Source organism: Ammodytes marinus, assembly GCF_949987685.1.
Source record: "Ammodytes marinus genome assembly, chromosome: 3".
In the NCBI taxonomy this organism is placed as follows: domain Eukaryota; kingdom Metazoa; phylum Chordata; class Actinopteri; order Uranoscopiformes; family Ammodytidae; genus Ammodytes; species Ammodytes marinus.
Window position 1 is genome coordinate 8324121 of NC_137232.1, and position 24449 is coordinate 8348569.

The 24449-nt window shown below is 42.8% G+C and overlaps 1 protein-coding gene across 1 annotated transcript; it reads left to right on the plus strand.

Moving 5' to 3' along the window:
* Positions 1–2799: 2799 nt before the first annotated feature.
* Positions 2800–23197, plus strand: gjd1b (gap junction protein delta 1b; the record flags this gene model as incomplete). The annotated part of the gene is made up of 2 exons (XM_080054075.1): positions 2800–2870; positions 22348–23197. The coding sequence occupies 2 exons, from the start codon at positions 2800–2802 to the stop codon at positions 23195–23197; spliced, it is 921 nt and encodes a 306-aa protein (XP_079910201.1).
* Between the last annotated feature and the right edge of the window lie 1252 nt (positions 23198–24449).

Below are 24449 nucleotides of genomic sequence, written 5' to 3' on the forward strand. Positions count from 1 at the left end.
GTTGACATAAACCAGCAATTTCAAATTCGGAGAAAAAGATTTTGAGCATTTCTGACACAGATGTTATCTCCCACTTGGTTGAAACAACTGACGTCAACAAACCGTTGGCACAATGGCTGCCAATGCACAACAGCTGACAATTAAATCAAACTAAAATCCAATATTAATGTTGAAACAGTGACACAGCTTTCATTGGCACTGTTTTTATCTGCTTTTACTTGGTAATGGACTTCTACATTGTGCAATGCAACAAAAGCTAGCTAATTAAAGCTGTATCTGGTTTGAAATAGCCTGAAATAATTCATGAACACTCCTAAGCTTTTTACCCTCCTTTCCCTCGCAACATTGTGTTAACTCAGCATTAATCCCTCATTCGCTCTACTTTTAGATTTTTGGTCTGCACCAACCCCTGAGGGAAATATCTGACTTTTAAGCTTCATAATGTTGCACTATGTTCTCCAGCTAGTCACTACCTTTGTCTGTGTGCCATTTGTTCGCCAAGCAAGTGGTGCACAGTCTGATTTTCACTGAATACAGCTGCCTATTGTGGACAGAAATGGAGCTATTAGAGCGGTTGTAGTAAACCAAAACAGGAAAGTTGCGTGCCTTAAAACCAAGAGAGATGAACAGCAGACAATGCTTTAAAATGGAGAGTATTCTTTCTCCCTTTATAATGTAATATAAGCTAGGCAACACAATATTGATTTTAAATGCTTAAAAGGTCGATGATTAATGTGGGACTTTTCAGTTTTTATTACCATTGTAGATTGATTATGACATTTTAGAAATACTGTGACTAACCCTGCGTTCCAAATAGCATACTCTTTCTTTTGACTATATTACACACTGCAGCTGTGCAGAAGAAGTATGTATAGTTTGCATGCAAGAGGCCAATGAATACAATTGGGACATAATATGAGGTCATAATATTGCGCTTTGAACCTTTTGCTGTATATCTCGCGCATTGCTGGTCATTCTCACTTGAGGTTCAGTTGATTGTTAACTTCCGCTGCACAGTGGATTATGCTTTAGAACAGCCAAAGAAGCCTTCTGGTTTGACTAGAACATATGGGTATTTTTACACATAATGCATTTGACATCATGAATTGGAACATCCTAAATCGTTTTCTGTCATGACAATTTTCTATCACTGTTGTCACTTGTCAGACATTTCACACTCTTCTAATGAATGGAATAATGAAAAAAGAAAGCACTGATTAGCCAACACTGAAAATGATCATATACGTAATACTCCGTAATAGTTGGGTTTTCTTTAAAGAGATCCTATTATACTACTTTTCTGGTCTTCATTTCTTGTTAAAAACTGCTATAGAGCAACCTGGCACGAATCACATCACAAAAAACTATGTAGATTTTCGGGACACTCTTCCTCTTACCCTAGCGAGCACAGCAGTCTCTCTCTACACACTGCTTTGAGCTTCTCCAAATAACAACAAATATCACAGTAGCTAGAACAATAAGATGACAAAAAACATGTATGGAAGGCAAAATCATGAGCATTGTGTGATGGTCTGTGTGGAGTTGTTGGTGTTGGAGCAGTAAGGGATGAAGAGGAGGAGGAGGAGGAGGGGGGGGATAAACACAGTGATGGAGAGAGTGAGCGAGAGGGGGGAGGAGCGGAGAGAGAGAGAGATGAATCCTCTCTGTAATCCTCTAGACACACGCTCGCTCGGTCTGGCTGCCTACTGGCTTGGAGAGAGAGAAAGAGAGAGACGGAGGGAGGCAGGTGGAGGGCGCAAGCAGAAAGAGAGAGAAATAAAGAAAGAGAAACCAAGAGGGAAGGGAAAAAAACACAACGAGATGAAGGGAAGAGAAGGAAGGAGAGCTGCTGCATGCCTGTTCACGTGAACCACTCTGAGAGAGGAAAAAGCAGAGAGACTGAGAGGCAGCAAGCGCAAAGAAATCCAGGGCGACTCTTGCACGCTTTCCAGACCAGGATTGCAATGCTTTGGTCCAGCGCTGCCTAAACCAAAGCAGGAGATAAGCAGAAAAGAAGCGAAGGAATCCATTGAGATCCAGCTGGAAAAGATAGGACAGAGAGTAAGAGGAGCCAGATGAAGAAATGATGGACGAGCAGAGACACACACCCCTTGTCACTCAGGCTCACATGATTGTATGGACCTGAGCCTTACACTACCCAGAGTAACTACAAGATGCTGTCAAAGAACCAGCATGCGATGGGCGCCCGCTGCTGTTGGCACAAACTCTGGCTGTTACCGGAAAGTCAGCAGAAGTAGAGTATACTGAGCGCCAGTGTCTCTGGGTGCTGGACCAGGTGTTTGTGTATGAAATGTGTGTGTGTGAGAAAAAAATGACATGCCAGCTGTTGAATGGGTAAACAGGGTCAGTTGTAGCCAGAGGAGGAAAGTGTGAAGACGTGCTCACCTGAGCTGGCGCGTGGACCGAGGAGTCTCTCTCTCTCACACACACACATGTGAGAGTGGGTGTGTGTGCAGCCAAGACGAGCTTGAGCAGTCAAACCATCTCAGGTGCAGTTAATGGTGTGTGTGTTAATTGGTTTATGTGTGAGTTTTTGGGACAGCGGCTAAAAAGAAGAAAGGTAGCAGCAACAATGAGGTGCCACTGAGCTCCTTGTAGGTTGCTTCTTTTTTTTTTTTTTTACACCGGACAGGCCTCCTGAAGTCACTCGCTACCTCATCTCTACCAAACAAGAGGACTTGTACCACCAGACCTGCTGCCTGTGAAGCCCACCAGAAGAGGTGTAGGCCCCCGATTCTCTGATTTCCCTTGCCCAGTGGGTGCATCGTAACCCTGGCCATGGGAGAATGGACCATCCTGGAGCGCCTCCTAGAGGCCGCTGTCCAGCAGCACTCTACTATGATCGGAAGGTGAGTTGTTATGGACTTGTGGTCTTTGGCATGATGTTTTGACAATAGGGCTTGGTATTGGCAAGGACTTCACGATACGATATGCATCAGGATACATGGGTTACAGTATGGTATATCGCGATAGATTGCGATACGATGCATTTAGCCACAAATTGCGATTTTCAGCTTTTTTATTAGGAAGAGGCAGCTCTAAATCTGTCATCGGTGTTGGCCAGGATGCTTCCAGCTCTCTAGCCATACTGCGGCATCTTCAGGAGCGAACCTGTTTAAAACTCCATTTATTGAAGTTTTAAACAGGTTATATCGATTATATGAGCATAGACACAGATATCACATAAATAAATGTCCCAATATATTGCTGTATCGATCTTTGAGCACAGCCCTAGTTTTGACCGTGGGGAAGTTTGGGAGTGTGAATTTAAATTGCTATCATGTTTGCACGTGTCCTCATTGATACATTCCTCCTGTCTCCTGTAATTAAAATACAAAGAGTGAACACAAAATCCCTCCCTGCCACCAGGCCGTGAGGTTAGAAGTGGATGATGGCAGGGGGTGGAGGGCTTTAGCTGCTTTAATCTCTGTGAGTGACGTGGTGGATGGGAGGTTTGGGCACCAGGGGGAACACTGTAAGTCCACAGAGAGGGCTTTGGACATCAGTGGATCCAGAGCATTGTGAGGAGATATCACTCACAATGCCACAATGCCTTCTTCATGCACAGTTTATTACGTGCAAATGTTTTTCGCTCCCTCTCCTTTAACTGCTTCTTCAGAAACCATGGCATTAAAAAAAGCATGCCTCATTTGAGCGTTATTTACTGTTCCTTCGGATCCCTTGCCTCCCTTCCCTCTGCTCCTCCTGTCTCTGTCGAGTATGAAGTCGTTTCACTTCAACCTAAATAAATGAGTCACTATGGCGAAGTCACGAAAGTTATAATCTATGCATACTTCCACATGGTGAGATGGTTTTTAAAGATGGAGTTTCAATTACTCATTCTCATTAGCCACAGAATTATTGATGTGAGTTTTTGCCACACATGCACGTCATCTCTGAAGGTGGTTTTATACATGATTTTACATCAAGTCGAGGATATATTTTGGAGTTGGGGGTTTTCTCGGGACGTCTTTTGAAAACCACATGTTCAGCGTGGGTTTATTAGAGCCTGTCTGAATAAGCAGTTTAAACCAATCCCCCCGAAGCTACTGACTCACTCCGGCTAGTGGTACTCTTGAATTATTGAGTGACTAAATGTCAGCCAGCTTATGAAGTAAATGATGTGGAGGAATGTTATTTTTTAGTCAGGAGATGACTCGTCTTCTGCCGACAGAACACAGAGTGTGAATTTTGTCTTGTGGAGTTTGGAAACTAAAGTGATTCCTTATCTTGCTGTGAGAGCAGTCTGCCACTTGAACGGTCAGTTAGAGTTGTTTCCTTTTGGTGTTATGATGAATGATTGGTCTGCGTTTGCTTCGCCTCATTCACTCAGACAGTGCAAGGGCAGCGTCGCTCATAACTCAGTCATCCTGGCCACGGGGGCCTCAGCGAGAGCCATGAAAAGAAGAGACAGAAAGAGAAGGTTGTTAAGGAGGTCGAGCGCTGAGGAGAAAAACAAAGAGCGCAAAGCAATTGAGGAAAAGCAAGAAAAAAGTTTGTCTGCAAAGTAAAGAGCAGGCGAGGAGTTTTTGTGTGTGTGCTGCACACAAAGTGCCCATGCATTATGGGTTTAGGATACTTAGTTTAAACATTTCAAATTATTCATTACAATACAATGTGTTAAAAAGAAAGTACATCAACGAAAATATTACCAGGTTTGACCAAGAAAATTAGCAACAAAAAAGGGTCCTTTCTTAACCCATTGATGACGGCTGCTGCGCGATGCCACATTGGCTCTCCTGCCTGATGCTGCATCGTGCAGCATTATTACTTTATCTAATTTTCATGGCATTCCCAGCATTGAATGCACTGTCATTGGTTCAAATACACATGAGGTGGGTTTTGTTGATTTTTTTAAGACCACGTGACCACCCAAAAGTTGTGTGGTTTGCCGAAAATCATGTCAATCAAAAAAATTAAAAATTAAAAAAATAATAAAAAAAATACGCCAGCTATGTCGGCGACAGAACAGTTAGTGGCGTTTGGTGCGCAGAATCAAGGTCTACTATAGACTACTGACGAAAATCACACAACACATTGCATCTATTTATTAACAATATTTAATAATTTTTGAATTCATCTAATTTTGACGATTTTTAGAAATATTTTTTGGTTTGTAAGCGCTAAGGGAGCATGTTTAAATAAAACATGTGAACCTTAACTTTTAAATGTATTTTATTTCATGTTTCTATGTGCTACACAGGCTTAGATATTAAGGTTTTGGTAGACTTGACAATTCGTACTATTTTTTCAGAAAACCCTCAGGCATTAAGGACATGCATCCTAGATTGCCATAGTCATCAATGGGTTAAAGCAGAACTCAAGTTTTTCAAACTCATCCAACCAAAAGAAATAAGCATACATTGATCAGATTTGAGTAAAAAGTACATCCCTGAAATCATGGCACATTTGGAGTGTGAGATGCTGTGAGAGACAGGATGCAGATGAAGGCAGTGAGTAGCAGTTATTCACAGACACATGGCCTGAATCTGCAGGGCGTTGGTAGGGAGCCAAGAGGACTGTCTCGTCACGAGATAGTGCTGCATTCATGACCCAAGCAGGGCAGCTATAGGACACCCAGCCGCAAAATGCCTGCGTTCATTCTGCAAACATTATATCAGTTGTCCAGACAGTTGAGATGTCTTGACAACAAATGGATGTATCGTCAACAAACATTTCAATCAGACATTCATGCACCCGTAAGGATGAGTTACAATACCTTTGGTCATTCCTTAACTTTCAGTCTATGACTGTTAGCTAATACAAGTCTTACTAACTTGCGGTTTTCATTGGAAAAAGCACAGAGTCAGCCGTTCTGCCTGTTGTCAAAATCACTTTTTGACAAAATCATATCCTCCCCACGATCCGCTACATGTCTGTACTCTAAGTACGCTAAAAAATAATCCAATGTCAATACACAACCTAGGCTCTGTAAACAGGCAGGTTGCTAGCTACGATGGGCGCCCTTTTACATACCAGTTTACAGATCCTAGGCGATGTATTAACATAAACAATGTTCAAGTGCAGGATCGTGAGGGGATATTCACTGATTTTGACAAAAGTGAATTTGACAACAAACATTCTCCAGCATTTCTGACTCCACCTTTAATTTCACGTTTCTCAGCTTCACAACACAATCCCTGGTTTGCACTGGTCTGTTTTTTGGAAATCGTAGGGGGAATCGGTGCTTGTTTAATTCATTAATGGGACTTGTTCAGTTTGGATGAATGATGGATGGATGATCAAATTGGACGATGTTATTTGTAGTACTTGTTTATTTTTCTGTTTTGTTCATTGTAAGCACTCCTTATCACCTAGTGCTCTTACTAGTGCCGCCATTGTTAGCCTTAGTTTCTTTGTGACAGCCTGCACGGTTCCCAGAGTATATTGCCTTCCCAGCATCTGGCTTTTCTACAGCTCAAACCCATCTAATCTGGGCCATGGCCACTGACATGAATTTTTATGAAGCGCGCTAATGCTCCCCCAATCCTTAAAACCTATGGGTCCCTCCGCTGCGCTGATTTCATGCGTGCCAACAGTCGGCGCAGGTGTTGTCCTGCTGGAGAAAGCGTTGGACAGGTTGCTGTCCGAGAGGCGATGCCTGCGTGTGTTCTCTGGAGCCCACCATGACAACACCTTACGGCCCTCTGTGGATTGGTCATGCATGAGTCACACATGCATGTTTCAGGGGATGTAACACTGGTTGGCTGTGTGAGGTTACAAAAGGCTCCAGAGATTCCATTCCACAGTCAGAATATATGTATGTATGTGTGTGTGTGTGTGTGTGTGTGTGTGTGTGTGTGTGTGTGTGTGTGTGTGTGTGTGTGTGTGTGTGTGTGTGTGTGTGTGTGTGAATAAGTGCTCAGACTGGGTGTGTGAGCCCCAGTATACTTTGTGGCCATATCATATGTGCTTGGATGGGTTTCTGGTCCTGCCTGTGAGTGTGTGATTGTGTACTCACCTGCTAGCCTACCTGTGATTAATTCCTGCCATTACGGGCGGCGGTGCAGGGGTAAATGGGCTTCCCCAAGCCCGTCTGATAGACTGTGGGATCCCAGCACCTGTTGGTACACACAGCCTCGAAAGGAGATACCATAATGAAGCACTCTCTACCTTACTATGAACACATTTCTCATGCTGTTTCTGTCCATCCGCTCCCATAGGCTACAGTCCCATTCGTGAGCGGCCATTGGTTGTTGCCACTGCTTAGCACGTAGGTGTATCCACCCACCAGCCTGTAATTGATCTCCAATAATGGAATAGGAAGTGGAGCTTGATATAGGACAGGCCAGTTAATGAATCCTTACAGTGTGGCTTGCAGTGTCTGGAATGTTTAGAGGGTGATTAAGGCTGTTAGTACCTCATTGACTTTTTCGCCTTAGCTTTTCAACAAGAGAACCATGGTTAGACACCAGAGGGCAAATACAAGTTAAGATACAATCAGTGTAAATGTCAACCATGAACTTGATGACTCTCACTCCCCATGCCAACTTTAATATTGTATTGACCTGGATTTAAGATGATTCTGATTATGAAATGCACAGAATACTTCTACTAGGAGTTGAAGGTCTAAAGTCAACCGTTTTTTAACATAGACTGTATAGGTTTGTTCCTGCTCCGAGTGTCCACATATACAATTGGACAGAAAATTATCTCCAATGATTTTCCATGTGTAATTTGCCCACTGAATTGCACTAAGGGAGAAAACAGCTGACACTTTCCAGTGTTCAAATGCATTTATGGCGTTACACGTGCCAAAATGTCTGTCTATTCTCATACCTTTCCACACCTGGCTGCATGTGGTCGCCGTGGCTTTTTGGTTTGAAAGATATACAAATGATCGGATACACCTGTGTTCAATATACAGTCATTGAAACTGTATTTCCTTTGGAGAACTATGTTTGAAGAGATGCTTGAAGGTTTACTTGAATCTCAGCATGCCCCATACACATGCACACTTTACATCAGGTGTGTATGTGTGTCCCTACAGGAGCTCTAAACCTCAGTCTTGAGATATGCCAGCGTGAATCCTCAGCAAGAGTCCCCTGAGTCAAATGAGTTTTGTCACCCAGGAGCCTTTAGCTCAACCGTCTAAGAAAGCACGCGTGTGTGTGTGTGTGTGTGTGTGTGTGTGTGTGTGTGTGTGTGTGTGTTAGTGCATGCAATGTGCACTCTTTCAGCACAGTACAATGTAAACACCAAGCCAAAGCCAATATTAAGCAGTGTGTGCATACGACTCAGCTTGCTGGTGTTTGTTCATGAAAGCTCTGTCGCCAGATGACCTTTAGATCATGCTTTTTATTCAGAACATCCCTATGGAGTGCGCACAGCCCCCACGGAGGTGATGGATGATTTTGTTTGTGCAGAGTGAGGCTTATCTAGCCAATGAGTGCTGTAGTGCAGGAAAAAAGAAAGCGAGAAAGAGGCTGTGCTGTGGCCTGGCTCATGGGAGATTCCCCTGTGAGGTTTTTGAAAAGGGACACTTACAGAAGGAAGGGTGAGATCATAAACATAATATTCACTCTGTCCCTCTGCGTCTCTGCTTTCACGCCTCCTACATCTACTGTATAATGTAATAACCCACCGGATGATATCGCCCCTACCACCAGCCCCTTTCTCTGTGCTGCCATTAGCAACCATTCTTTTAAAATGAACTAACATGTTGCAGCATTTCAGACTTCTAGAAAAAAAACATACGGCATCCACCTGCTGATAAAACCTTTATCTGTCCAAACAGGCCTGATGTCAAAGATATACGTTTATTATTGAAGATGCAGTGTGGATCAGCGCTCATGTCAGTACTGATAGTGGGATTGATCTACTGGAGCATACTAGAGATGCAAACATCGTGGAAATGAGCCCCGGGAGCAGCAGAAAGCTTCTTTGTGGTTGCTCTCATCGCAGCCTTTCATGACTGGAGTACTACCAGCCTCCATAGGGACTGCTGAGTTGTTGCTGGGGGAGAAAGAGCCAGCAACTGCTCATAATTATGCAGCTTGTGTTCTCATTTACGTCTCCTTGCACCTCATCATATCCACTTGCCCCCGATCCTCTCTCTGCTTCTCTGCTGCTTATTCTCCATCTCTTGATCCTAACAGTCCATATATGCAATAAGGTCAGGGGTTGACGGGGAGTCTTCGTGCGGATGGATTTATCAATTACGTTGCAAGTGTGTGTGTGTGAACGCGCGTGTTAATCACACATGATGTTAGAAGATAAAGTGCCATATTTATCCCCTCCCCATTACCTCATAAGGGGAGGAGCCACACACCCTCATTATCAACTTAATTATCAATATCACTACCTCCACCTGTGATAAACAAACCCTCTGATACCACTGAATGTAACTGGCAGTTAGATTCAAACAGGCAGTTAGATTCAGGGCCAATCAGAGCAGACTAGGCTTTTTGGAAGGCGGGGTTTAAAGAAACAAGCTCTAAATTGAGCATTTCAGACAGAGGCTGAACAAGAGCAATGACACTGTGAGAAATATAAAGGGTTTGTGGAAAAACGGTTTTTAGCAGAAACCCAAATTACCTTTAAAGAAACACTGGCAGGTGAGACATAACTACTATTCAATAACATATATCGACAAAGAGAGAGGGAAGGGGAGTTCAATGGAAAAAGAGAGATTAGAGCAGACGAAGGGGTCAGATTTGAGACAGATTTCACCTTGCAGGGCCCCAGGGAGAAAGTGCCTCTGACTGGGTGACTCAGTATAGGGCTTATAGGTTTAGTGTTAGCACCTCACTAGAGGACAGAGCAAGCCAGTGTTAGAATGATACCGGGGCTGTAGGTTAACCCAGAAAGCACCTCAAGTACACAAACACGGGAGAGCCACCCTGCAAAAAAAGAATAGCCACCTGAAGGTCACTTAGGCATATTCATTAATAACTGTTGCAATGTCTCAAGTGAAATTATTATTTTTTGATAGTCCATGGCTTTTTAAATGAACAACTGTCGTCACAGAATGTCACAGTCAAAATCCACCTGTACTACACTCAAGCCTTTTTTGAATGGATTGGTTACAGTGACGGATTGTTAATCCAAAGAGAAACTGAGCTGATGTACTACATGATCCGGGTTGAAAGCTATTCCCTGCTAGAGCCTTCCAGGACCTGTGGTCAGATCTGTCCTCCACGAGGTTGAAAATCACCTGCCAAGTCCTACAGTATTTTGGCAGAAAATCAATACTTAAGCCTCATCACTAACTCATCACGTGAAAAGCAGAACCTGGTCTCATCTGCATTCCCGCATGATGACAACAGTGATGTGATGAATTATTTATCACAGGCAGGTTTTTCATCTCTTGCTTGATGATTTTCATCGAGTGTTATGTTACACCGGGGCGTATATGGATATGTTTATTTATTATTTGTATTAGAAAGTTGTCAGTCCTAATAAGGCAGGTAGCCTTATGCATTTAGTCTTTGCCGGGCAGTTTCTCTGTGGATAAATCTTCTTAAATCAATACCACAACGACAGGGACAGAAAATAGATATTTCTTTTTTACGTTAGACTTTTGAATTGTTATGCCCTAGCTACTCGCTATTGTAATAAAATAATAATAAAATAATATTGTAATGAGTGAATAATAAAGTGCAGATAATGTTAACACACATACAGTGAGACTGTGGTTTAATGTCATGCTAAACTGCCTGTACTAACTGCTTTAAGATGTGTGGATCTCTTGTGATGTCAGATAAACAGGATTACGTAAAATAAAAAAAATAGCTAACTTTGATCTCCGGTTCAAAGTGAGGCTGCGACTTTTAAAGTTTTTCTCAGTTGGGTTTATTTATGTGCTTGTGGCTGTGAGGTTATTGTTCTATTTATAAAATGTGCTTTAATGAGACATGACTAACAGCTTGTTCTATTTAGAGATGCAAATGTGGACATTTGTCATTAGTCTGCTGATGTTCTGATAAAGCCTCTCCTCCACACGTCCCTTTTTCACTCTGGAGCCTCACTTTATCTGGTTCCATCTCGCTTTTTGAAGATGAAAGGGATGCTCTTGTGCCAATGATTTATTATCCCTCATCCTTGTCCGGCCCAACTCCCATCACTGGCGGCATCTTCACACCGAACACACTTTTGTAATGAACAAGCTGAAAAGTTTGATTGTGTGTGTGTGTGTGTCTCGGTATTAGGTTCTGCGCATCGTGTTTTACTCAACATGAATAAAAAATCGGGAGTACACACAGTCGAAAACCTGATACTTGCTATAACGTAATACATCTCGTCCAGGATCTATAAAATACATGAAGGCCTTTGATTCTCACACATGCGCGTATACACACGTACACATGTACACACGTACACACAAACACACACAGAACCACTCATAACCAGATGGCCATCGAAATATACAATCATAATGCATATGCGAGCTTGCAGCATGCTTGATATATTTACTCATTACTCAGGGATGGTAACATACACATAGACAGGCTTTCTAACACATGCACGGCCTGGCATGCTGCCCAAACGGTCACAGTCATCGTTGTTGCATATGAGCAACCAGATAGAGTGTGACAATGCCTTCACGCCTCACCACACACACATGATCCCATTCACAGTCTTCAATTAAGCAGCCAAGTTGAGATGCAGGGAGAGCATTTTACTCTATGCTAAATTCAGACAGCTCCCCTAGCCAACTATGAAAAGGCTACGAAGATGTGCTGCAATACTGTATGTAGTCTTCACAACCTGTGGAATGATGGCAGCAGGACGACTGTTGGGTGCTATTCACTTTCTAAAGAAGGCTTAATCTCCCAACAGTCGTCTCTATCATGTTATGATGCCGCATCATTTAATATAATGATGCTGCAGCTCGTGGCCCAGGCGTGATGGTTGATGCACACTTCAATTCATGGGTTGGGACACTGATTAAAAACTCTCTGTACTTATAATTCTATCCCATCAGGGCCAAGAGAATATTCAATCAGCCCTTAAGCCGTACAAATACCTCTCAAATATTTTTATGCTTTCTTGCAAGAGAAGTTTGATTTAGCTTTTGTATTCGAGTGTCTCCCTGTGCCACCCAGTCCCCCTGGTCCCGGGACAACTGTACAGGTGTTTCCCCCTTGGCAGCGTGCCTGCCCGCTAACTCACGTCAACGCAAAACCAGGGAAAACAATGCACTGCCATGTTCTGCACGGTCTGCTTGTGTGTCATGAAGGCTCCCTGCATACATGTGCCAGAGCGGCTGATTTGGGTTTGGTGCTTGGCATCATAGAACCGCGGTGGGTGGGGAATTGGCATGGAAGCGGCGGCCCTAACTCGGGATTGTCCAAAAAACCCAGTTTTAATCCGGATTATGCCCATCATTCCTCTCTCTCTCTCTCTTGCTTTCTGTACTTCCCTCCATTGACCCCTCTCCCTCCCTCCCTCCTTCCTTTCCCGCCCACACATTCGTGCTTTTGCTCCCTGCTGCTGCTCTTTCTCCTGCTCACCCTCCAATGCAACCTTACAACTTTTACAAAAAAAAAAAAACAATGCTCCAGACCGGCTGTACTGTTGCCATGGTGACCACTCATGTCACTTCTTTTCAGTCCTGCCATTGATACGCTCTGAGTGATTGCTCGGAGTCGATTTTCGAAAAGTCTATTTTTAATAGCCTGGGCTCCTATTTATGTGTTCCTTGATCGCCTTATCTGTTGCCAAGGGAACTGCCACTATACCTATATTGTCATGGAGACCCCTGTGTACAGTGCACTTGCGTTGTACTGCACTGGTAGGAAATGAAATAGGCTTAACCTCTCTTGGGATCAATCTGTCCCTTACTACAGTTTAAAAGCTACAAACCAAAAATATCTGTTTGTCATTAGTCTGAATGATGGAAAAAGGATGTAGTCTAATGGGTATCCATCATTTAATTGTACTGATTGTTAAAACTACACAAAACTACACTGAGCATGCATGTGTGTGTGTTCATGTGCACAGGCGTGTGTGATTGTTAAACTGTTAAATTTGAATTATTGCCTGCATCATTAGGGCTGTGATCTCCATCAATTTACCCACAGAGCCAGCTATAGTCATTTCACATTTATCAACACACCACTTAAATACCTTTGTGAGTGTGTGTGTGTGTGTGTGTTGGAGAGGAACAGCGAGATGGGTAGATAAGGGAACATTAGAAAAAGCTATTATTAGATTGTCATTTCAGCAGTTTACAGACCCAGGATTACACACACAAAGACTATACCATACTAGAACAAATATGAGTACCGTCACCAAACCTCCTTGTAATTGCAACAGAAATATACAGAATTAACAGTCAGTGCATGGAGATGACACATTGAGGGCCATATAACTGTACTTGTGTATAATTATTCAGTATATATATTTTTATAAATTGTTATGAAACATTATCTTTGCATGTTAAATAAAATGTAATTGATGCATTTTTTCTTACCCACTATATTCTATCTGTAGTGGATACATCCAGCTACTGTATTGAGTAGGTCTCTTTAGTCCACATCCTAACATATACTCTGAAATGTGAAATGAGACAGTAAAGAAGGCTGTACAATGAATAACGAGATGATGAGGAGAGATGACACCAGATGTTTTAAGTTATTGATTAGTAGACTCCAATTGCAAAGTGCTCTAGAAGTTACTTGCAAAGTCACGAAAAAATCACACCCCTACGAAAAGTAAAGCATTTCCTTGGGGAGTAAAGGTATGAAGTAGCACGGAATTAATATACCTAAACTAAAAGTAAGTAAAACATGTACTCAATAACAGTACTGGAGTAAATGGATTTAGTTTCAACACTGCATATAGAGTTAGGGGTGTGCGGAGACGTCATTATCTGTATCTGTATCTGTATCTGTTCAACCAACAACATTATCTGTATCTGTATCTGTATCCGGATACACAACAAGAAGTGGGCGTGGAGTATACCGGAAGTTTCTTTTACATTAGCCTACATTAAAGGAAGTCACACCTAAATTGATTTTCTAAACTAATATTAATTGTCAATGATATTGTTGTCGCTTCAAAGCATCACATTGATGTAATGTTGACATATAAGTCAAAAAGTCAGATATATTTCTATCTTTTCATCTCTCTCTCTCTCTCTTCTTTGTTCTCAGAATACGAAGAAATTCAGGGAATGAAAATATTGATAAATAACAGCCCGAATCTGTGCATAGGCTACTCACTGTTAGTAAATGAGGGCCAATGTTTTACTTTTAACTTAATTAAGGTATCCCTTTAACTGGGGGAAATACAGCTGTATTTCATGATTATTTTTTATCTCTATCTCTCCCCCTCCCTCTTTTTTTTTGTTTTACTAAACTAAGATTTAGGAACAATATGTATCAACGTGCCAATCTCATAAACCCTAAATAATATGTTAGCCTTTCCACAAAGCCACATGTGATTTTAATGTGTCAAGTTTGCAGTTTCCGATTTTATTGTATAGGTCCTGAAGTAGGCCTAGCCGTATACGCATTGATTGACAGCTGAAAAAGAACAGGTCCTAAGCATCAGTTTGATGGAAACGTTGTGGTGTTTGAAAGAGTTTAAGCAGTAGGCCTAGTGAATGTAAATACATCGGGAAGGGCTGACGGTGACTCGGGGTGCAGCATATTCCATCGGTTCGTCTCTTCTCCGCTACGGCAGCGGCCGGGTTACGAGGAAACTCACATAAAAACGGCAGCGAATGAGACCGGTAGAACCCTCTATTCAAGGGAAAGGGCGAACGCGCTGCGTTTATCAGTGGATAAAAAGAGAGAGACCGCGGGTCACGGAACGCGCACAGTCCTCTCGTGTCCACCGCAGAACAGCTGTTAGTGTCATTCTACCTGTTGTGTCATTGAGGCGGAACGCGCTGCGTCAATTAGGCGCATAATATTAAAAAAAAAAAATCCCCGAATAATAACGGGACTATTCGGAAATTATCCGTATCTGTATCTAACTCATTATCCGTGCTTATCCGAATACATATTCGGATTCGGGCTCATCCCTATATAGAGTACTGTTCATAATTATGTAAAATGTATCCTCTGGGCAATTGAAGCTACTTTACATACACTGTTCCTGCTGTTTAAATATTCATCCAAATAAGCCACACTGTTACACACCGTCAGTACCTGCTTGAAAATCAAAGTCTTGCAGGCTATATAAAACCATTAATACTGGTTGGTATGATAAAAATTAATCTTCATCTTTCCCCTGACAGGATGGGACTACTCGCCAATGTCAGACACAATCGGCTTTATGACAGCTGGAAGAGTGTGTGTGTGTGTGTGTGTGTGTCTCTGATTAAAAAGTGTGTGCAGAGGTGTCCTTAAAGACTTGCTTTCTGTGCACGCAATTAAAGCACACACGGGATATGTCCGTGCTGGCGTTTGAGTGTGAAGGTGAGCGTCTGTGTGTGTATGTGTGTGTTTGTGTGTGACAGTGCGTGTATGTTGGAAGCTGGGTAGCCATGCAGGATAAAGGTCTGTCAGCGGGGGAGAGTGCAGCCCCCTCACTCCTTCTGTCACTGGCCTGAAGCACCGGAACATCCCTTCTGGGGGTGTTTGCGTGTGTGTGTGTGTGTGTGTATGTATGTAATATACACACACACACACACACACACACACACACACACACACACACACACACACACACACACACACACACACACACACACACACACACACACACATACTATGTATATGTATGTGTGTGTGTGTGTATGAGTGTTTCTCCAAGGGCTCCTGCGTGAGGTTGGGTACAGTCTGGTGCCAGATGACCCGCTGTGAACTATGAGCTATTGATAAACCTTGGCAAAGGAACACACAGACTGAAAGAGAGAGAGAGAGAGAGAGAGAGAGAGAGAGAGAGAGAGAGAGAGAGAGAGAGAGAGAGAGAGAGAGAGAGAGAGAGAGAGAGAGAGAGAGAGAGAGAGAGAGAGAGAGAGAGAGAGAGAGAGAGAGAGAGAGTATGAAAAGTGACCATCCATATTTGATGTGACAGGATTAGATTTGTCAGAGCTGCTGGTAAGATGCATTTGGGTTACCACCTGAAAACACCCAGGAGAGATGGAGAGTCAAGACAGAAAGAGATGGAGGAGATGGAATGAGGAGGGCTGATGGCAAAGTCTTTTTTTTATTTGTGTATTTTATAAAAAACCTTATACTCAAGCAACTAAATGGTTCATTTGTCAGTGCTTTAAAATAAATAACCCATGTGAGCGTTTTGATATTAACCAAATGTTTTTTGTAAATTATTTCAGAAATTACAACTACGACACACAGGACATACCTCTTTAAATAGTATTTTATTGCTTATTCCATTTCATATCAATATCTGTATGGAAAATCCATGTTTTTGTCTTCAATAGCTCCCAGGTCATTTGACCCAGTGTGTTCAAATTATTCCAGAAATTAGTTAAACTATGTACACATCCAATTCTATATTTTGTATTCAAAATCCAGGTCATGTCCCAGTGTGTTACTTAGACAGGACACACCTCTTTATATTACATTTTTGTACATATTCTATTTTATATTAATGAGTATACTGAGAAAGTTTTTCTTTTCTACTTTCATTACAAGTTGGAATATGCCAGATAAATAAAGTCTGGAAGTCTGATGATGTGAAAGTCAGATTGAGAGAGGTGGCTGTGGCAATCCTGTTCACTTGCATTACATTAGCATTTGCTTCTTTAAGTAACCCATTTGGCTCACTGTGCCACCCTGCTGTGCATATACGGTGACATGTGCTGAGCCCTGACAGGAGGTGAACTGCTTACCTCGTGAAATTGGATTTGGTGTGTGATCACAGTGAGACACTATAGCCCGGTTGATGTCTTGGAGTCAAACGGCAACAGTGAGCGGCATACATGTACAAAGATGGGGAGCTAATAATTTCAGAGACAGGGACTGGGTTTACACTTAAGAAATATACATTTTACAGATGGAACCAAGTTAGAAGCAGAGCTCCAGGAGTTACAGAAGCGTAGAAAGAAAGGGGAGGGGGAGGGAGAAGGGAGCGATACAGAGAGAGAGAGAGAAGGCAGAGCTTAACAGCAAGAGAACAGGTATTGATGGAGGCTAAAGGTGAGTCTCTGAAAAGGATTAGCAGGTCAGCCATAACATTGGACTTGTTGACATCAAAGTCAGAGGGGCAACACGGAGACAGCTCTGAGCTGCTCTTTTAACAGATCCATCCCAAAATACTAAAACCCAACATTTCAGCTGTTTTGTTAGAATTGGGAAATTTTACTGTGAGACAATGCATATTCATGTATCGAATTGGATTCTGTGCCCCATTTAGAAAACAACCTGTTTTCGACGTCTTTTATTCTCTTAGGCTTTTAAACTTTTCTGGCATGATTGGCTGTTTCAGTGAACTCTTTTGCACAAGTGAACTGGTTTCAAATTTGACTCAGCTTCTGCTCGACACACTTCTCTCTCTCTTTCTCTACACCTTCCTACAGTTTTCTGCCCCTCGCCTGTTGCCGTGGTAACTAGCAGAGGGAAGTTGAGTGGAGGCAGAGGGGGAGGAGAAGGGGGGGAGGGGGTTGTGTTGGGTTTGTGGGTAAAGGAACCAAGGCCGCTCTTCCTCCACCCTCTTTTTCCTCCTCCCTCTTCTTGTTATCTCATCTCCCAATCTCTCCAAAATCCTTATCCTACTTATTGATCCCCAGCCAATTATTTCCTCTCTTTTTGCCTCTGCTTCCTCGTTATCCTCCCACATGTTTTCCTCCCCTGATGCCCACATCTTCTGAATGTTGTGCTTTTATTATTCTTTGGTCCCGTGTATACATCCACATCTCAGCAATGCACAACGTACTTGTTGTTTTTGGTGGACACAATACTCTATCCTGCCTAGCAACATCACAAGTGTATTCATTTTTCATACGCTTGGCCTCCCTGATCTCTGAAACTCAACTCAAATTCTACCTGCCGGGCTTCACACCTCCCTTCCACCTCTCCTCTACTTCTATTTTAAGCCTTTCTCACTTCATTAAAAGCCTGACTTTAAATACATTTAATAAGTGAGATCTTCAATAATAGGTAGCTGCACTGTGAATGTCATTTCAATTGCTCCGATAGTTAAATATTCCAGAAGACTATAGGGCAGCAATAGCTTTCTGTGTGCCAGATGGAGAAGCTATGATTATATTTCCACATTACTGCACCCTTAGTTTTGACAATAATGGGTCGATAATGAACGCTTTGTTTATGACATACGCCCACCTCAGCATAAGATGTACACCGGCAGACAATCAGGAAGACAAAGAGAGGGAAAGGCGGCAGGAGGAGAAGAGGCGTTTTGGACTGGTGTTGGCATAATGTTTTTGTATAATCACTGTCGCCTGTGTAGCAACACGGGCAACATATTAGTCAACGGGAACAACAAACACTGTCTGCTGGGGACAACGGCTGCGAGTGCGTTGAGATACTTGCTAATATGTCTGCCCTGTGTTTGAAGCCAATGCATCATTGGTTGATTTCTCACTTGTATGGATACAATGTTTCATCTACAAAATGAGAGAAAAAGAGTAAATTAAAGTCCTATCAAAAATCTGAGAGCCCAAATGACTTCTTCAAATATCTTGCTTTGTCCAACCATACATCAACAACGTCAAAAAATGCACATTTGAGAAGATGTAAGCAGAAAGTTCTCTTGACTTAAATACAAAGTTATGGTTAAAGCATGAATTGTTCTGCACAGTTTGGTGAAAGTGCAGAATTTTTATGAGGGTATTAGATGGACTTTATTACAGCTTTCTGTTTTCATGGGAAACCGCAGGCAATTCAAATTCTTCCCCTGACAGTTCGCAGAGAATGGAGGCTCTTCATAGAAAAAATACAGACACTGGAGATTATTTCTGTGATGGGGAGAGGGGGGGCCCGCCGGGAAGCAGCCCTGGGAGTGCAAATGAAGGAAAAAAAGAAAGAAAGATGCGGAGAGGAGAGAGAAAACAGGTGGGGATTGCTGTGAGGCGTATGATAATCTAAAGCTATTCGATGGCTTTAACAAAAAAAAAATCTAATGCAAGAATCCTCCCTTGGCCCAGCCACAGATTACAGAAGTGGGTTTGCGTGTGGAAGCTATTATATAATTCATTCTCTGTGATGAGATTTTCCCCCATTGCTGGTTTTCCTTACTATCCTCCCTCTATCTCCATCTCTCACACTCTCTCTCAGCACTGGCAGGTTTCTCTTTTAATTTAAGGAGAAAATGTCCGAGCCACACTGGCTTTTTGGGTGACTTAATAATCTTTTTATCCCTGTCTGGAACTAATTCATCTTCAACAGCAATTTGACAACTCCTTTCAGCCCTGAATTGCTTTCAAACGGACTCCACTCACTGTGTGGATGGTGTTTTGTTGCAGGGATTTGTGCGGGAACGTGCTCGCGTGTGGCCAAACAGCATGTCAGCGTGTGTTTGCGTGAACACGTGCACACGTGCGCACATTTGTTGCAATACTCTCTCTCTCTCTCTCTGGTATTGTGAATTCTCTGCCCACTAAGCTCCTTAATGGAGTCACAACAAGGGCAAAAGCACTTTCATTTTTTATTTTTTTCTCTTTTATTTTTCTCTCTTTCTCTCCCTCCCCCACATGCCAGCTGATCGCAGGTGGGCGGATTGGCACTAAGTCTATATTTTTCATTTTGTAGGTCATGAGCTGTGACCTGACGTTTTGATGAGAGGTACATGTGAATCGTACACTGCGAGACTCTGGAAGGGATTAACTATGACCTTCATCTCCACATCTGTGACACACAAGACTGACAAAATGATTGGTAGATTACCCTTCACACAGCAACATGCTAACCATGGCCTGGTCCTCCCTCTGGATTCAATGTCCAGTCATAATGGTGTCCAGATAAACAGATCTTCTAAATGAGCTGGACAAGTCAGACTTACACATAGTCATCTTTCTATGAAATGCAGTGGATTGGCCTGATGTCAATTCAAGTGACAGCTACATGTCTCCTTTATTTGCTGCTGTCAGAGGAGAACATGTAATATAAATTTTGGTGTAGGTCTTAAATCAATCTTGCAAGAATCGTGAGACTCCAGACTCAAACTGATTAATTACAATAGGGCTGGCACACAGGAAATGTAGGAAGATATGTATAATGAACAATGTTTTTGTCAGTTTACTGCAACATGCAACACAATTGTCCCATTCTTTCACATTTCAAAGGGTTGGAAAATCTCTCTCACTTCAGAGTCAATCTACCCTTTGAAATGAATTCTGGGATCAAGGGGCAGCATTTCAAATGCAAACTCCTAGTCTTTGGTGATGTGTTTGCACTTAATTCAGAATATAATACACACAAGTAACATGCTTTTGCTGCCAACACTTGAGCCATGTAGAAAATGTTACTGGAATGTTACAAGGTCCTGGGTAGGCAGAGAGCCCAATTGAATCAAATTTAGAAATTACAATCCTGTTCAGATTGGAGTTCTAGAATATGCTTACAGTATATTTGTTGTGAAGCTTTATCTCTTTAAATGTAAATGCTCTTTATGATATGCATATTGACATTTTGTCAGGGTTGAATTGCTCTCCTAGCAGCAAGCAGTACTGCCAACCAGCACTGCCTCCAAAGCAATGTTTATATGTCACCATCTATTGACTTGTATGCATATTGTAGAAGAAGACAAAACATAAATCCATGATAAATGTAATGAGGTCAGTTTTTGATGGGCTATTTTAATGATGTATACTCTGGGTTCATATAAAGTAATGACAGCGATTTATCATGATATTTATGGGATGATCATTAACATAAATGGTGGAGATTAGTAGGGGAGGACCTTACGCAGAACTCGGTTTAAACCTGACCACGATGCAGCGATCAATCAACAGATTAACAGCACTGTCAGCAATCTGTGGCCTTGTTCCAGACTTTGTTTAGTCACAGATTACAGTGTATGACAGCCGACTGCAAAAGGCACAAAAGGCCTGCTATCTATAGTGCTGGCTTGGTCTCAGATCTAAAAAATAAATGAGCGATGAATAAAGTAAGAAAAGAACAAAGAGCATGATGTCTGCAAGAAGGGAAACAGAACAGGGGAGGGGAATAACAAGATGTAGTCTATATCTAGTGTGTGTGTTTAACATCCTGAAGTACACACACACACAGATATGCAACATCAGCACAGCTAAACTAAGGAGACACGCATTAGAAGGCACAGGAACTCACGGATTGAATTGATGTGAATCCAGTTTCAGCCACAGTAATCTGTCTGTCTCACCACCACACACCCCGTATAGAAATAGCAGCTAATCTGCAAACAGGTGTCACATGAGTCTCACCTGCTATAGGGCAGGGAGCAGCGACAGTACCACCTTTGGTTTTTAAGAGTCAGCAAATGAGCGACTACTCTGCATGAGTGTGTGCGTGTTTGGATGAGTGTCAACAAGTATGTGCAGCTCCAACTTGAGCGAGTTTGACGTGGTAACTGGGCCTAGTGATGAAGAAGACTTTTTTTTACACAAAAATGTATCGAATATCTTTTACATACACTTAAACACATACACTACAAACACACACACACACACACACACACACCTACACACAAACACACACACACACCCACACACACCTACACACAACCACACCTACACACACACACACACACACACACAAAGTAGCCTCCCCACATACACATCGTAGTGTAACTGTTTTTCGTCTGGAGTGTTTACTCTGGCTGATAAATTAGATTTAGAGCGCTCTTCTTACCGGGAGGAACAGTGACTTAACAGTGACACAATGTTCCTCTCCATCACCGCTACAGGTTTTTTCCCTCATTTCTGTCTTTTCAGATTAAGGAGTTCAAAGCCTTTCCTGAAGGTTCCTGCTGTTTCAATTTCAAATACCTCCTCTGTCCTCTCAACCTTGATAAGGACTTTTTCCTCTATCAGATTTATCCTGTTTTTCCTTCTTTCAAAAAACAAACAACCCTTTTGCCTCTAATGAATTGCCTGAATGAAAGCTGAGAGACAAACAGGTGACATGATGAGGGAGAAGGGGGGAATTGCCTGTACGAATTGAACCGTCGACGTTGTGATTGTACGGCATGCACGGTAAACTTCACAGAGTGAACAACAACATATAGGCCTATTGTTTTGCTTCCATTCTTGCCATTTTAAAAGCTGAATATACAGAAATATAGATTACCATCCTCCCTTCTGTACTTTTATTCTCTACCAGATCTCTTTCCTACTTGATTGCACTGTCCTCTCACACTTGGCAGATTTGAAGACTATCTGCTACAAAGGTTATCTCCTCCTTCCTGTCACAGTAAACAACTGTACGTGTCCGGTAATTAATCCAGTTTATCTCTCTTTTTCTCTTCCAGGATCCTACTAACAGTAGTGGTGATCTTCCGTATCCTGATCGTGGCCATTGTTGGGGAGACAGTGTACGAGGACGAGCAGACCATGTTCGTTTGCAACACTCTGCAGCCTGGCTGCAATCAGGCTTGCTATGACAAGGCCTTCCCCATCTCTCACATCCGCTATTGGGTCTTCCAGATCATACTGGTGTGCACGCCTAGCCTTTGTTTTATCACCTACTCTGTCCACCAGTCGGCCAAGCAGAAAGACCGGCGCTACTCCTTCCTCTATCCCATAATGGAGAGGGACTACGGGAGTGGGGGCGGGGCACGAAAGCTCCGCAACATCAATGGAATTCTAGTCCAACATGGCGGCGATGGTGGAGGAGGTAAGGAAGAACCGGACTGCCTGGAGGTGAAGGAGATCCCCAACGTCCCGCGGGGCCTCACCCACGGGAAGAGCTCAAAGGTTCGCCGGCAAGAAGGGATCTCCCGCTTTTACATTATACAGGTGGTGTTTAGAAACGCACTAGAGATTGGCTTCTTGGCAGGCCAATACTTCCTTTACGGCTTTAGCGTGCCCGGGATTTTCGAGTGTGACCGCTACCCGTGTCTGAAGGAGGTGGAGTGCTACGTGTCCCGGCCCACAGAGAAAACGGTTTTCCTAGTGTTCATGTTTGCGGTGAGCGGCATCTGCGTGGTGCTCAACCTGGCCGAGCTCAACCATCTGGGATGGCGCAAGATCAAGGCAGCCATCAGGGGCGTCCAGGCCCGCAGGAAGTCGATCTGTGAGATCAGGAAGAAGGACATGGCGCATCTGTCCCAGCCTCCCAATCTGGGACGCACACAGTCCAGCGAATCGGCCTATGTCTGATGAAGATGATGATGATGAAGAAGAAGAGAGAGAGCAGAAGTGTGATGAATGAGCAAGAAAGAGAATGAATTAATTATGATTTTAAATGAATGAAGACAGCGGTGAGGTCAAACAAGATGACCCCTCCTCTGTGCCGATGGAGCGAAGCAGAATGTAAAAAGACCAATCCTCTGCCCGTGTGACTTCGAGTCAAGAAAAGAAGACAATTAAAAAGCATGGAGAGGATAAAAGAGGAGAGAAATTTCTGTTCTCAAAATGTATACGAACATTAAGAATTTTGGTCTCCGGGGAGTATCTCGACTGCCATTTTATACTTTTGTCTTTTTCAACTAATTACCTTCTCCTCTGCCCCTCGTTTCTTCTAAAGTGAGGGGTGAAATCCTCAAGGGGCTGGAGAGGGGCGGACTGGAGATAGGGAGAGGTGGAGAGGGTATAGAGGAGTAAATATGAGATGCTTTATATTGGAATTGGGATATTGGAAGATGACGGCGGTGTTTGATGCATCCCATGGTGCTTTTCTTCTGGACTTTGTCAGCCTCAATGTAAAAAGGGAGGACAGGGGGACAGGGGGACAGGGGGATGGGACGCAACATAATTAGAAGAGGAACGGAAGATCTGCCAAAGCCATAACGGGCTCTGGAGAGCTGAGATGAGTTTGTGAAAGAGAGAGAGAGAGAGTAAGTGGAAAAAAACATGATATACCTGAGGAGGAAAAGGGAACATTTCTCTTTCACTTCCTCTCCTCACCGGAGACTCCAAGTAGGCCAAAGCCAAGAGTAAGAGAGCTGCCTCTGATCAGTGTCAGCTTTAGCCTCTTTTGGAAGATCGTCACCGGCCAAGACCAAGTGAAAAAGGATTGACAATGTTTATGTTTTCTCTCTTGGCAAAAGCTGGTTATAACACAAACACGGTCAGTACCATAAACACATTTTTCATCTCTTGCTCTCTCTGCTCTGCGGCTGGTAGCTATGTACTGAAGACCAACTGGAAACAACATATGACAGTAACGACCATTGCTGCTCTCCTTCTGCATGAACTTTAGAGATGGACTAATGAACAAGTGGAAGAAAGGCGAGTAAATGTCAATCTCCTAAAGCACAAACCAAACTTCCCTCCTTCCAGCATTCCAGTGTGCTGAGGGCCCGAGGGCAAGGAGAGAGAAAAAAGGGATCGGGAGCTTTAGAGGAGATCACTTTATTACAACTTTAAAACAAATTTTATAAAATTTATCACCATGAGTTATGATTTTTTT